Source organism: Sparus aurata, chromosome 13, assembly GCF_900880675.1.
Source record: "Sparus aurata chromosome 13, fSpaAur1.1, whole genome shotgun sequence".
Classification (NCBI taxonomy): domain Eukaryota; kingdom Metazoa; phylum Chordata; class Actinopteri; order Spariformes; family Sparidae; genus Sparus; species Sparus aurata.
Window position 1 is genome coordinate 28,100,759 of NC_044199.1, and position 13,580 is coordinate 28,114,338.

The 13,580-nt window shown below is 46.9% G+C and overlaps 1 protein-coding gene and 10 non-coding genes across 11 annotated transcripts; 3 read left to right on the forward strand and 8 right to left on the reverse strand.

Moving 5' to 3' along the window:
* Positions 1-636: 636 nt before the first annotated feature.
* On the reverse strand, positions 637-5,561 carry LOC115593828 (uncharacterized). The gene is made up of 7 exons (XM_030437512.1): positions 5,326-5,561; positions 4,909-5,236; positions 3,782-4,583; positions 3,430-3,636; positions 2,904-3,277; positions 2,313-2,800; positions 637-1,872 (listed from the first exon to the last, which is right to left on the reverse strand). The coding sequence occupies exons 1-7, from the start codon at positions 5,559-5,561 to the stop codon at positions 1,218-1,220; spliced, it is 3,090 nt and encodes a 1,029-aa protein (XP_030293372.1). The 3' UTR covers positions 637-1,217.
* Positions 5,562-9,719: 4,158 nt separating this feature from the next.
* On the reverse strand, positions 9,720-9,808 carry trnay-gua (transfer RNA tyrosine (anticodon GUA)). Its single transcript is given in 2 exon segments — positions 9,720-9,755; positions 9,772-9,808. It is a non-coding gene; the product is annotated as a tRNA-Tyr (tRNA).
* Positions 9,809-10,182: 374 nt separating this feature from the next.
* Positions 10,183-10,264, reverse strand: trnas-gcu (transfer RNA serine (anticodon GCU)). Its single transcript has one exon. It is a non-coding gene; the product is annotated as a tRNA-Ser (tRNA).
* Positions 10,265-10,371: 107 nt separating this feature from the next.
* trnaa-agc (transfer RNA alanine (anticodon AGC)) lies at positions 10,372-10,444 on the forward strand. The gene has a single exon. It is a non-coding gene; the product is annotated as a tRNA-Ala (tRNA).
* Positions 10,445-10,836: 392 nt separating this feature from the next.
* Positions 10,837-10,925, reverse strand: trnay-gua (transfer RNA tyrosine (anticodon GUA)). Its single transcript is given in 2 exon segments — positions 10,837-10,872; positions 10,889-10,925. It is a non-coding gene; the product is annotated as a tRNA-Tyr (tRNA).
* Positions 10,926-11,310: 385 nt separating this feature from the next.
* trnas-gcu (transfer RNA serine (anticodon GCU)) lies at positions 11,311-11,392 on the reverse strand. Its single transcript has one exon. It is a non-coding gene; the product is annotated as a tRNA-Ser (tRNA).
* A 107-nt stretch (positions 11,393-11,499) lies between these two features.
* Positions 11,500-11,572, forward strand: trnaa-agc (transfer RNA alanine (anticodon AGC)). The gene has a single exon. It is a non-coding gene; the product is annotated as a tRNA-Ala (tRNA).
* A 406-nt stretch (positions 11,573-11,978) lies between these two features.
* On the reverse strand, positions 11,979-12,067 carry trnay-gua (transfer RNA tyrosine (anticodon GUA)). Its single transcript is given in 2 exon segments — positions 11,979-12,014; positions 12,031-12,067. It is a non-coding gene; the product is annotated as a tRNA-Tyr (tRNA).
* Positions 12,068-12,440: 373 nt separating this feature from the next.
* Positions 12,441-12,522, reverse strand: trnas-gcu (transfer RNA serine (anticodon GCU)). Its single transcript has one exon. It is a non-coding gene; the product is annotated as a tRNA-Ser (tRNA).
* Positions 12,523-12,629: 107 nt separating this feature from the next.
* trnaa-agc (transfer RNA alanine (anticodon AGC)) lies at positions 12,630-12,702 on the forward strand. The gene has a single exon. It is a non-coding gene; the product is annotated as a tRNA-Ala (tRNA).
* Positions 12,703-13,097: 395 nt separating this feature from the next.
* Positions 13,098-13,186, reverse strand: trnay-gua (transfer RNA tyrosine (anticodon GUA)). Its single transcript is given in 2 exon segments — positions 13,098-13,133; positions 13,150-13,186. It is a non-coding gene; the product is annotated as a tRNA-Tyr (tRNA).
* Between the last annotated feature and the right edge of the window lie 394 nt (positions 13,187-13,580).

Consider the following 13,580-nt stretch of genomic DNA (forward strand, 5'->3'; position numbering starts at 1 on the left):
TCCCTCCTATATCCCTCTCTGCACAGAGATGCATTTATTTATAGGAACAGCATAGGCTAGTGAGCACCATACATATGTCTTCTACAAATCCCGACCACGTTGGCAAAGTTTGGATTAAAACAAATGCTGCAGGTCTGCAGTGCACTGTCCAGGGTGCTGAACCGGGCCGGATTGGAAGGTTCGGCGGACTAGATATTTAAATTATGCAAATCAGCGGGTGACACCAAACAGCGTCTGCCCAAGCAAGTCAGAGCTTTTCTTTCTCTCACACAGTGACGGAGAGACGCAGCCGCATCTGAGAGGACGATCGCGCGTGTGTGCGCAATTGCGCAAAGCGTGTGTGCGCAATTGCGCATAGCGTGTGTTGCCCCTTCTCCACTACACAAATCACGGTACCAGATGTTTTCCTGAGGTATTACTCCCGATTTAGAATCCATAGCAATTTGATGTTACTGTATTGATTAATACTTATTAATTTGTATTTATTATGAAGACCATTGCTTTGGCTATAAGATATACCCCTCAGTGATTAGTAATGTTTATTTCTGTTTCTATCAATATAATGATAACATTAAAATGTGCTACTATGGGACAATATAGACAGTTTTTTTAATGATGGACACACTGAGTCATAAATGTTGGTACAATAAGATTTAATGATCACAAGATCTAAAACAAGTAAATATTGAAATAGAAACACACACACACACACACACACACACACACACACACAATATATATATAACTATACATGTTATCTCACAAAAGAGGGTGCATCCCTCACATTTTTAAAAAAACTTTTATGAAATCTTTTCAGGGGACAACACCATAGAAATGAAAAAAACTCTAGACACAGCCATTAATGTCTAAACAGTTGGCAACAAAAGTGAGTACACCTCACAGTGAACATGTCTAAATTGTGCCCCTCTCTCTCTCTCTCTCTCTCTCAGGTGGATGTTAGACACCTTGCTCTCCTCCACCTTCTGCTGCAGGATGCTTCACAGGTGCTCCACTGGGTCTAGGTCTGGAGAGTCACAATCACCTTCACCTTCAGCTTCCTCAGCAAGGCAGTTGTCATCTTGGAGGTGTGTTTGGGGTCGTCATCGTGCCCTGCAGCCCGGTTTCCAAAGGGGTGGGGTGGTGGTTATGCTACACTCACTACACTAATGTCTACACTCAAACACACAATATATACACTATATACACAAGTTCACAAACTATTTTTGTGCTCTCTGTTCCTTCAGCCACTCCTCCAGAGATTTCCCCTGTGAGGCCTGTGGACAAAAGGTGGCCCTGCCATGACGGCTATGGCCAAAGTCCTTTGTTTTTGGCTGTCCACACTTGCCACACGTGTTGTATGCCACTCCTCTGACATAACTCCTCTTGGGCACTCCACTCTCCTCCTCAAGGGCCCGCCGTCGTCTGTTCCTCGCTGTGAAGCGAGACACAGGAGCACCCAGTGCAGGACCAAGTGGAGCCGGGCCTGCACTTGGTGTTGAGACACCAGGAGCTGCCAGCACCAGTGACAGCGTGTTGTCAGGGTTCAGGACCAAGTTCCCTAAATGAGCTGACATGGGCTGTGCAGTGCCTGTTGAGGTGGGAGTGGGTGCAGTGCCTGGTGCTGTGGGGGTGGGTGCAATAGGTCGCTCCCTGGTTGCAGCAGCGGGCCGTCTGCCTGGCCGCAGGACAGGAGCCTGTCCCTCCAGATTAGGAGGGAGAACAAACTGTTGCTGCGGGCCAGATGTTGGAGGAAAGAGCTCCAGTTTCACCTTCGGGGCCGGAAGCTGGTCGGGTGCCACGGGAATCCGGTGAGTTGAAGCCATTCCCTGGGAGAGGACACTCATCTCCTGCGTCTTCTGCCTCCGTTGAAACCTGAGAGAAGATCATTTGTGTTAGATCAGTGGTTCTTAAATGAGGGTACTAGTCAGTCCTTCCAGAAAAACAGAGTTTTTTTGTGATTGTTGCGGGGAAAAATCCTTGATTATGCGGCACGTTTTCTGGAAAAATGCGATGAAATTGCGGGAACTTGCAAAAACTGCGGGAACGTGCAAAAATTGCAACTTGTAATAACTGCGGTTTGATGCACAAGAGAAAAGTGCACAAAAGTGATTGAAATCAGCAATTTATGCGGCGAAAGTGCAGCGTATTTGAAAAAATGCGGCCCCCGGATAAATATGCGGACTTTGGCTGATTATGCATTGAATTATGCGATTGCATAATCGCGTTTTTCTGGAGGGACTGACTAGTACCCTGGGTATTTGAAGGCTTGCCAGGGGGTACATGAGTGCTGCCAAATAATGTGCATGACCTACCATTGAATAAGTGTCTTCTGATTTAGCTCAAAGAGCTGGAGTGTGGTCTCCGCCATAAGCCTTGGAGTGTTGAGCACCAGCTCCCGGATGTGGTGGTAGTTGTCAAGGATTTTTGACCATCTGGGGGTGGAGACTCCAGACTTCTTGGTGGGCGACTTGTACAAACTGCACAGCTTGGTGCATATGGCCTCAACCAAGCGGCTGGTGCTGGGCCACTGTGCTGGACCCCCAGGATGTCCTATCAAGCAGCGCTTGACACTCTCCACACCCGGTGTGACTCCAGACCGCTTCGGAGCCTTAAAGCGGCCACTTGTCAGGCGCACCTGATGGCGAGGCTGGTAGTTGACACGCTGCTTGTCAACCTCAGGGAGAGCTGTCCACAGCTGGACGATCTGGGTCACCTGCAGGTCAGTGAAGTAGGAAGCTTCACGGAGATCCACCAGGTAAACAGGCGAGATCCTGGACCTTGTCCCACCCAGCGATCCCATCTGGTCCAATCACTGCTCCCTAATAAATTAAATGATTAATAGTAATATATGTGAAATAAAATGTCATTGAGATTGGATTGAAATAGTTATTACAGTGTCTTACCTGAGCCTCGTCAGACATACTGCTGGATGGCACATCAGCAGGTGATGCAGGGGCCTGAGGAGGAGAGGGCGGAGGTGGAGAAGGCGGATGTGAAGAAGGCGGAGGAGAAGAAGGCTGAGGTGGAGACGGCGGAGGAGGAGAGGCCTGAGGACTCGTTAACGATGAGGGCCTGCTCTGCAGAGTACGGGAGGGGTCATCCTCATACAGTACGGGAACTGTGATGTCCTCCATGCTCTCTTCCACAAAGCCCTCATCTTGGAAGTCCTCATCATTGACTTCCTCCACCAGCCTGTCCTCCTCCTCTGGGTTCTGGAGCACTGGAGTCAGTACCTTGCCGGTCTGGCTGTACAAGTACTCCATTCCCAGCAATTCACCTAGGGAAAAAAAAAAAAAAAAACAGAAAAAAGGAAAGTATTATTAATATTTCATCCAATACATTAAAGGTTACATTGATCAACATAGTGTTATTAAAGAAAAAATTAATTAAGGTGTTCTTTTTCTAGTTGAATGGGGGATAATTTCTTACCTGTGTACGCTCCAGGGGTGCGATAGCGCTCATCCCAGCATCTCCCTAGCACCTTTTGGCTGAGCTGGTCCACCGCCTCTCTAAGAGCACTGCCGTAGGAGCGGATTGAAGGTGCTCCCTTTACGGCGTCCTCCATCCGGTCATCATTCCAGCGCATCAGCCCTTCCAGAAGATACGCCTGGAAATGCGCATCACTGGCACTGGTTCCTGAAGGTGATATACACAAAGAGGCATGTCACATTTGTAAAAGATATTTACTACACATAATATGATATGAAGTATCTATAAAACAAAGCCAGACATATTGAGAAAAAAAGAGGTATAAAACTAGAAATGCATATGTATGCAATACCTGGAATAAATCTGTTCAGGTGGAGGTGAAAGGACTCCAGGGAGGTGGAGCCACGGGCACACCTGTAGCAGCAAAGCTCCACGTCGCCTTTCTTCAAGGTGCCCGTCTTGATGTAGAGCTGGAAGTCTTTTGGGTCTTGGATACAGCCAAGGTGTTTCTGCTGCTCCTTCCATATCTGCTGGATCCGTTCGTGGTCCAGCAGAGGAACGCCCAGAGTGTCCTTCCCACTCGCGCTGTCAAACAGACTGATCAGTGACCCGATCAGTCTGTTGGTCTCCTCCACCCCTCTGGTCCTTCTCCTGCAGTGCAGTGCCAACTCCCTCCGGGTGATGTGAGTGGTCACCGCCTCCTCTGAGATGTGGCCAACACTTCTTGCTGCCAGCTCACCTTCCTTGGCACGGCGAAGAGCAGCAACATCTTCTGGATCCCACTCGAAAATGCATGTGGACAGGCGTGCCATGAAGATGCCATACAGGGGGTGAGCCTCAGTGGTGACGCCTGCAGCAAAACGGCGCATGAAATGCCAGATGTCAAGGCGCACATGAAGCTCATCCCACCCTGCAAACATGGCCTTCACCCGACAAGGGCCATGCTGACTGCAGCAGTCTCTGTCCACATAGATCACCCTGGGTGGCGCCTCACCCGCCTCCCTGTACCGCTTCACCAGGCCAGCTGCCATGGTGTCAAGTGCTTGTCCCTCACCAGCTGTCAGAACCGAGACAAGGACTTGACCGTACTCGTTTCCAACATTGGTGCACCAGGCAGCTGTACCTGCAGCAGCACCAGCGAGTTTCTTCGTGACCTATTCAGAAAAGATAAGGAGTTAAAAACTGTGTTCATTATTATGAAATGTCAGTGCAATATTTAAATCTCTGTTTCTCTGATGCTGCTACTATGCTCCCTGGTGGTGATGATGATGATGATATCTGAGATTTTGTTTTAGTATGCTGTATGTATTTCATTTTACTCTCATGTGGAAGTGTTTGTGCAGTGATTGTGTGTGTGTACTGCATTGCTTATAGTAGTTGCACAGTAGTTGTACTGGTGGTACAATAACATTAAAGACTTTCTCCATCAATTTATTATGTATGCACTCAAAATTCTGTATATAAACAGGGCTGTGATACCTTTTTGGTGGAGTCCATCTTGAGGACAGAGCCAAAGATGGAGGTGATTTTGGCCTTCACTTCATGCAGCCGGCTGAGAACATCCCTGGCATAAACTGCTAACAGCCACTTGGGCTTGGGAAGGGCAGGTAAGCAGGGAGGCTCAGCAAAGACAGAGGGGCGGACAACAGTGGACCTTGTGAATGGTTCACAAGCTGTCAGGTACTGCAGGACACGCTCCATCCATGCCTCGCTGTGTTGTTCCTGCAGCTTTTTGTACAGCTGGGTAACACTGTTGCCCATTGTCCTCTCCCTCATCATCCTCAGCACACGGATGCCACACGAGTATCTAATGAAAGGAAGGAGTGTAATGTAAAAAAAAAAATAAAACCCACAAATAAAAGCACCTAATAATGTTTGACATTAATTATGAATTACCTGTAAGTGAGCAAAGCTGGAAACTTGCTGCGGTGGCCCATATCCAGCTGGCCTAAGATGTCTTCAGACCAAGCAGGATACTTTTTGGAGCAGCGTTTGCACTCCAGGTACTCGGTGGCAAGGTCATACCACCCGTCGATGTCCAGCACCTTCCGCACTGTTCTGTAGATCCCTGCAGCTGTTAGTCTTTGCTTGTCGCAGGCTGGACGAACACAGACCAGAGGAAACAGCCACATCTTCTGGGGCATCCACAGGAACAACGGCCGACAGAAGAAGTGGTCAGGCGAGGCGGGAGGCTGGGTGTGAATGAGGGTGGGCTGAGGAGGATACCACCAAAGCTTCAGCTGTGACACTAGCTCTGGCTTGCCGGTACGTGGGTTGGCCTTGAACAGAGTGTGCCGTATCCACTCCTGCTGGTAAGATGGAAGCTGATCCTTCCAGTGACTGGGAAGCTCAGCTGGCGGTTGGTGAAGGAGAGCTGCTGGTGGAGGAGGATCAGCACAGGCCTCACGAGGCACCTTGGCTGCAAGAGCTAATGAAGGAGAAATTAATTAGGTTGAATGTTGGTTTTGATAGTAATATGCCATAAATGCAACTCAAAAAGTGCCACAGTGCAGAAATACTACAGAAAGAGACTGAATAAATAGTACAATGTTAATAATACTAGTGTTAAAATACAATGTCAATAATACTGTTGATAAAATACTACAATGTTAAAATTAATAGTAGATAGTGTAGTACATTAAGTAATATTAAGAAGCAAAGAACCCAGTGTAAGCACATGGAAAATTATGCAAAATGAATTCATAAGTATTAATGATGCCCACAGATATGAAACATGCACACAGACACGGTAACAACTACTATTGTAATGATTAGAACAATGACTGTCCACCATCCCAGCGGTTCAGAGGGAGCTAAGGTGTGAATGAGAAGAGCATGCAGTGTAATTGTGAAAAAAAGGCATTAAAATTCAGGTGATTGATTTAGAGCCCATGGGTGAGTGGAGTTAAGCAAAAAATACAGAAAAAAAACAGCGACACCTTTGTGCATCTTTAAGGTTTGCATCCTGGTTGATGTGGTTTTACGCTGTATTGGGAATAAAAATATATTTAAGACGTAGAAATGTTCCACAAAATAATATTCTTAGTGTTGTCGCTAAACATTCACATCATATTTGCATTTGTGTCAGATGCCACACCTGTATTTAGCTGTGCCTCACATTGCACTGCAGCAGATACCATTTCCTCATCATCAATCTCGGCAGAGTCTGTAGAGGAAATGTAGAAAGTATCAGGCCTACTGTTAACAATACACAGAGACAAATGTCTGTAAGATGTTGCATAATTACCAGAAGGAAAAAGTTGCCGGGGTTTTGAAGGTCGGGGTGAGGTCAGCTGCGGTGCTGGAGCTGGAAAAAAGTGGAAAAGTTTGTATAATCTGTTAAAATGGTACGAGCTATACATGTAGGACTGCTGTAAGGGAAATTCAGAATTCACATTCCTACTCACAGAGTTTAGCTGGTGACAATAACTTTTTCACCAGCTGTGAAGGAGACAAATTTTTCCCACGCGCCAGCAGAGATTTCACAGTGGCGGGCTTCCATGCGCTACTTTGGAATCCTGCTGGGGGTGCAGAGGAAGTGGAGGGTGCAGGAAGAGGTACAGCGGAAGTGGAGGCTGAAGATGGGAGGGTGGAGGCTGCAGTGCGTCTCTTCAAGACATATGTCTTGAAAATGGCCATGTTGGTGTTGGGCCGGGCATCAGCAGTCTTCAGGTAATTGATGAGAGCCTGGGCCTTCTGGCTCTGGTCCTCATAAACTTCCTTCATGGAGCGACCCTTAAAATCTCCAAACTCCACCATCAAACAGCCCTGGTCTCCAGTGTCCTTCGCTCTCCTCTGCATCTCCTGCTTACGGCTAAACTTCTCCAGTTCCACCGTCATCTCTCTGATCTGAGAGGTATACTCTTTGAACAGCTGTTTGTTCTCAGACAGGGGGGTTGGCTGCATGGTTTCCTTGGAAATGCTGTGCAGTAAATACACTGCATATCCAAGACTGTTCTCCAGGAGCCATCTGAACCTCTGCCCCTGGAACATGCCAAACTGCAGCTGGCAGTGAGCCAGTACCAGAAGCCTGTTAGCTGGGTCTCCACCATAGCCAGTGACGAATGCAATGGCCTCTGCCAGCACCTCCTCTTTGGGTTTGGCCCTTCCAGACCCGGTGTTGGTGGCGGTCTTTGCCTCCTCCGAGGGCGCCATCAGCAGTCTGGTCGAACTGGCTGACTGGCGACGAAAAATTGGGTATGCATACATTATCTGAATGAAAAAAGAAAAGACTGTTAGCTCTAGTTATCTGAAAAATACCTGTATATGGGTCAAAGATGAGGCGCAACATTTTAGTGTCCCCACTTGATAAATCACATAAAATTATACACTATAAAACTATGTATATGTCCATATAACATTATATATATATGTATACATATATATATATATATATATATATATATATATACATATATATATATATATATATATATATATATATATATATATATATATATATATATATATATGTTATATGGACATATACATAGCCTACATACATATAGTTTATCGTTCATACGGACAGGAATACAGTCTATCGTTCATTCATATGGGCGGGAATACAGTTTATCGTTCATACGGACGGGAATACAGTTTATCGTTCATTCATATGGACGGGAATACAGTATGCATACATTATCTGAATGAAAAAAGAAAAGACTGTTAGCTCTAGTTATCTGAAAGATACCTGCATATGGGTCAAAGATGAGGCGCAACATTTTAGTGTCCCAACTTGATAAATCACATAAAATTATACACTATAAAACTATGTATATGTCCATATAACATTATATATATATATATATATATATATATATATATATATATATATATATATATACATATATATATATATATACATATACATATATATATATATATATATATATATATATATATACATATACATACATATATACATATATATATATATATATATATATATATATATATATATAATGTTATATGGACATATACATAGCCTACATACATATAGTTTATCGTTCATACGGACAGGAATAACGTTTATCGTTCATTCATATGGACGGGAATACAGTCTATCGTTCATTCAAATGGACAGGAATACAGTTTATTGTTCATACGGACGGGAATACAGTTATCGTTCATTCATATGGACGGGAATACAGTTTATCGTTCATTCATATGGACGGGAATACAGTTTATCGTTCATTCATATGGATGGGAATACAGTTTATTGTTCATAGGGACGGGAATACAGTTATCGTTCATTCATATGGACGGGAATACAGTTTATCGTTCATTCATATGGGCGGGAATACAGTTTATCGTTCATTCATATGGGCGGTAATACAGTTTATTGTCCATATGGGCGTATTGTACAGTCAGTATTGACATATGTTACGTTCCGTTCCGTTCCGTTTTCTTTCCGCTTATCCGTGAGGGTCGCGGGGATGTTGACGCTCTTTTCCCCCTAAGAGGTTGCGGGGCTTACTGGGGTCAATAGGCGAAGGCGAGGGTACACCCTGGATGAGTCGCCAGCTCATCGCAGGACCCTTTACTTTAGTATTAATAAATCATTGCTCTTGACTCGCCTGTGCCTACAACCGACTCAGTTAATTGCTGTGATTATGGTGACTACCTGTCCCGTTTTCGGCCGTGTTGTACCGCTAGCTAACGTTTTATGCTAACTTTAGCGACACGACACCTTTTTCTCTTGATTTGATTTTACACTTTATAATAACTATAGCGACATCTTCTTCTATTTAGTTACTGTTGAAAACCTTAAAAATGTACGTTCGTTTAATGACAGAGTAATACACTACTTAACAAAGCACAGACGGACTGTCAGAGAGAGAACGATCCCGAAAGCGGCGGGCCTAAATTGAAGCCGGCAGCGGGAGGAACGTGATTGGTCAAATGTAAGCCCACCGGGAGGAACGTGATTGGTCAAATGTAAGCACACAGGACGGACGTGATTGGCTGATGTGGGCTTACTTTGGCTTACTTTGGCGGAGAAGGCAGGATGCAGCAAGCGCATGCGAGAGGTAGCGGGATCGATGCCCGCATTCTCCAGATGACTTTAGTTTCCTCTCTTCTGTTGCAAAGGTAATGAGTGAAATCAAAGATAAAGTACCTCGAGGGCCCCCCGTATACTCGCCAACGCTGACGTCGGTCACTCAGTTTACCGCCGGATGTGGACAAGCTACGTACTCGCGCCCGATAAAATCTAGTAACCAAATCCACAGCCGTCAGATCAGTTGCTTTCTGATTGGCAAAAATCTACACAGAGGCCAAGGAAAAGATCCTCCTTCGAGCCAGATTTGAACCAGCGACCTAAGGATAACTGCCACTAATCACCTACAGTCCTCCGCTCTACCAACTGAGCTATCGAAGGAAGCGCTCACGGGGAACTCCATGGACTGTCACATGGCAACAAGTGTGTTCGTTTAAGCACCTGCTGTCCTAAAACTGGGAAGTTCGTGTAGATTGTCGTCGGCCACTACGTTCACCGGCGGACGTGGGACGGCTTTGACTTTTTTCCCCAAACAAATCAAGCAACGAAACAGGCGGCTCTGAAAAAGATGGCCTTCAAGTCTTTCTATTCTGAACAGACGAGGACGACAGGCAGGGCCCTCTAGGCGGACATGCCTGAACGAAGGGCGCAGCGAGCATCTGCTTAAAGCCAGATGAGAAACACCGTTTGAATGCCACTTAAGGTGTGGTAGTTTGCTGACATGTGAAGACGGCAGATTAAAGATTGCTCAAGTGCGACGAGGATGGGATTCGAACCCACGCATGCAGAGCACAATGGATTAGCAGTCCATCGCCTTAACCACTCGGCCACCTCGTCTTTGAGCGGAGGGCTCCTTCGTGTGAGCACGCGGTGTGTGACCATAAACAGCCAAGACAGTTGGACCCAACTCAGGTCTGATTGCAGTGCCTTGCAGGAGGCTGCAAGGGGAATTAGCTCAAATGGTAGAGCGCTCGCTTAGCATGCGAGAGGTAGCGGGATCGATGCCCGCATTCGCCAGATGACTTTAGTTTCCTCTCTTCTGTTGCAAAGGTAATGAGTGAAAAACCGTGAGATACTTGACATTAGTCGATGGACATGCTTAACATGCTGTGAGTCAGGTGGTGTTGTTAGTGGTTTGGCTCACTGCATGATCTTCACAACCTCTCTATGGCGTGGACCTTAGTTAAGGTGTGGTAGTTCGCTGACACGTGAAGCTGGCGGATCAAAGATAAAGTACCTCAAGGGCCCCTCGTATACTCGCCAAAGCTGACGTCGGTCACTCAGTTTACCGCCGGATGTGGACAAGCTACGTACTCGCGCCCGATAAAATCTAGTAACCAAATCCACAGCCGTCAGATCAGTTGCTTTCCGATTGGCAAAAATCTACACAGAGGCCAAGGAAAAGATCCTCCTTCGAGCCGGATTTGAACCAGCGACCTAAGGATAACTGCCACTAATCACCTACAGTCCTCCGCTCTACCAACTGAGCTATCGAAGGAAGCACTCACAAAGGAATCACAGAGAACTCCATGGACTGTCACATGGCAACAAGTGTGTTCGTTTAAGCACCTGCTGTCCTAAAACTGGGAGGTTCGTGAAGATTGTCGTCGGCCACTACGTTCACCGGCGGACGTGGGACGGCTTTGACTTTTTTTCCCAAACAAATCAAGCAACGAAACAGGCGGCTCTGAAAAAGATGGCCTTCAAGTCTTTCTATTCTGAACAGACGAGGACGACAGGCAGGGCCCTCTAGGCGGACATGCCTGAACGAAGGGCGCAGCGAGCATCTGCTTAAAGCCAGATGAGAAACACCGTTTGAATGCCACTTAAGGTGTGGTAGTTTGCTGACATGTGAAGACGGCAGATTAAAGATTGCTCAAGTGCGACGAGGATGGGATTCGAACCCACGAGTGCAGAGCACAATGGATTAGCAGTCCATCGCCTTAACCACTCGGCCACCTCGTCTTTGAGCGGAGGGCTCCTTCGTGTGAGCACGCGGTGTGTGACCATAAACAGCCAAGACAGTTGGACCCAACTCAGGTCTGATTGCAGTGCCTTGCAGGAGGCTGCAAGGGGAATTAGCTCAAATGGTAGAGCGCTCGCTTAGCATGCGAGAGGTAGCGGGATCGATGCCCGCATTCTCCAGATGACTTTAGTTTCCTCTCTTCTGTTGCAAAGGTAATGAGTGAAAAACCGTGAGATACTCGACATTAGTCGATGGACATGCTGGACATGCTTAACATGCTGTGAATCAAGTCAGGTGGTGTTGTTAGTGGTTTGGCTCACTGCATGACCTTCACAACCTCTCTATGGCGTGGACCTTAGTTAAGGTGTGGTAGTTCGCTGACACGTGAAGCTGGCGGATCAAAGATAAAGTACCTCAAGGGCCCCCCGTATACTCGCCAACGCTGACGTCGGTCACTCAGTTTACCGCCGGATGTGGACAAGCTACGTACTCGCGCCCGATAAAATCTAGTAACCAAATCCACAGCCGTCAGATCAGTTGCTTTCTGATTGGCAAAAATCTACACAGAGGCCAAGGAAAAGATCCTCCTTCGAGCCGGATTTGAACCAGCGACCTAAGGATAAGTGCCACTAATCACCTACAGTCCTCCGCTCTACCAACTGAGCTATCGAAAGAACAATCACAGAGAACTCCATGGACTGTCACATGGCAACGAGTGTGTTCGTTTAAGCACCTGCTGTCCTAAAACTGGGAGGTTCGTGAAGATTGTCGTCGGCCACTACGTTCACCGGCGGACGTGGGACGGCTTTGACTTTTTTTCCCAAACAAATCAAGCAACGAAACAGGCGGCTCTGAAAAAGATGGCCTTCAAGTCTTTCTATTCTGAACAGACGAGGACGACAGGCAGGGCCCTCTAAGCGGACATGCCTGAACGAAGGGCGCAGCGAGCATCTCCTTAAAGCCAGATGAGAAACACCGTTTGAATGCCACTTAAGGTGTGGTAGTTTGCTGACATGTGAAGACGGCAGATTAAAGATTGCTCAAGTGCGACGAGGATGGGATTCGAACCCACGCGTGCAGAGCACAATGGATTAGCAGTCCATCGCCTTAACCACTCGGCCACCTCGTCTTTGAGCGGAGGGCTCCTTCGTGTGAGCACGCGGTGTGTGACCATAAACAGCCAAGACAGTTGGACCCAACTCAGGTCTGATTGCAGTGCCTTGCAGGAGGCTGCAAGGGGAATTAGCTCAAATGGTAGAGCGCTCGCTTAGCATGCGAGAGGTAGCGGGATCGATGCCCGCATTCTCCAGCTGACTTTAGTTTCCTCTCTTCTGTTGCAAAGGTAATGAGTGAAAAACCGTGATACTTGACATTAGTCGATGGACATGCTTAACATGCTGTGAATCAAGTCAGGTGGTGTTGTTAGTGGTTTGGCTCACTGCATGACCTTCACAACCTCTCTATGGCGTGGACCTTAGTTAAGGTGTGGTAGTTCGCTGACACGTGAAGCTGGCGGATCAAAGATAAAGTACCTCAAGGGCCCCCCGTATACTCGCCAACGCTGACGTCGGTCACTCAGTTTACCGCCGGATGTGGACAAGCTACGTACTCGCGCCCGATAAAATCTAGTAACCAAATCCACAGCCGTCAGATCAGTTGCTTTCCGATTGGCAAAAATCTACACAGAGGCCAAGGAAAAGATCCTCCTTCGAGCCGGATTTGAACCAGCGACCTAAGGATAACTGCCACTAATCACCTACAGTCCTCCGCTCTACCAACTGAGCTATCGAAGGAAGCACTCACAGAGGAATCACAGAGAACTCCATGGACTGTCACATGGCAACGAGTGTGTTCCTTTAAGCACCTGCTGTCCTAAAACTGGGAGGTTCGTGAAGATTGTCGTCGGCCACTACGTTCACCGGCGGACGTGGGACGGCTTTGACTTTTTTTCCCAAACAAATCAAGCAACGAAACAGGCGGCTCTGAAAAAGATGGCCTTCAAGTCTTTCTATTCTGAACAGACGAGGACGACAGGCAGGGCCCTCTAGGCGGACATGCCTGAACGAAGGGCGCAGCGAGCATCTGCTTAAAGCCAGATGAGAAACACCGTTTGAATGCACTTAAGGTGTGGTAGTTTGCTGACATGTGAAAGACGGCAGATTAAAGATTGCTCAAGTGCGACGAGGA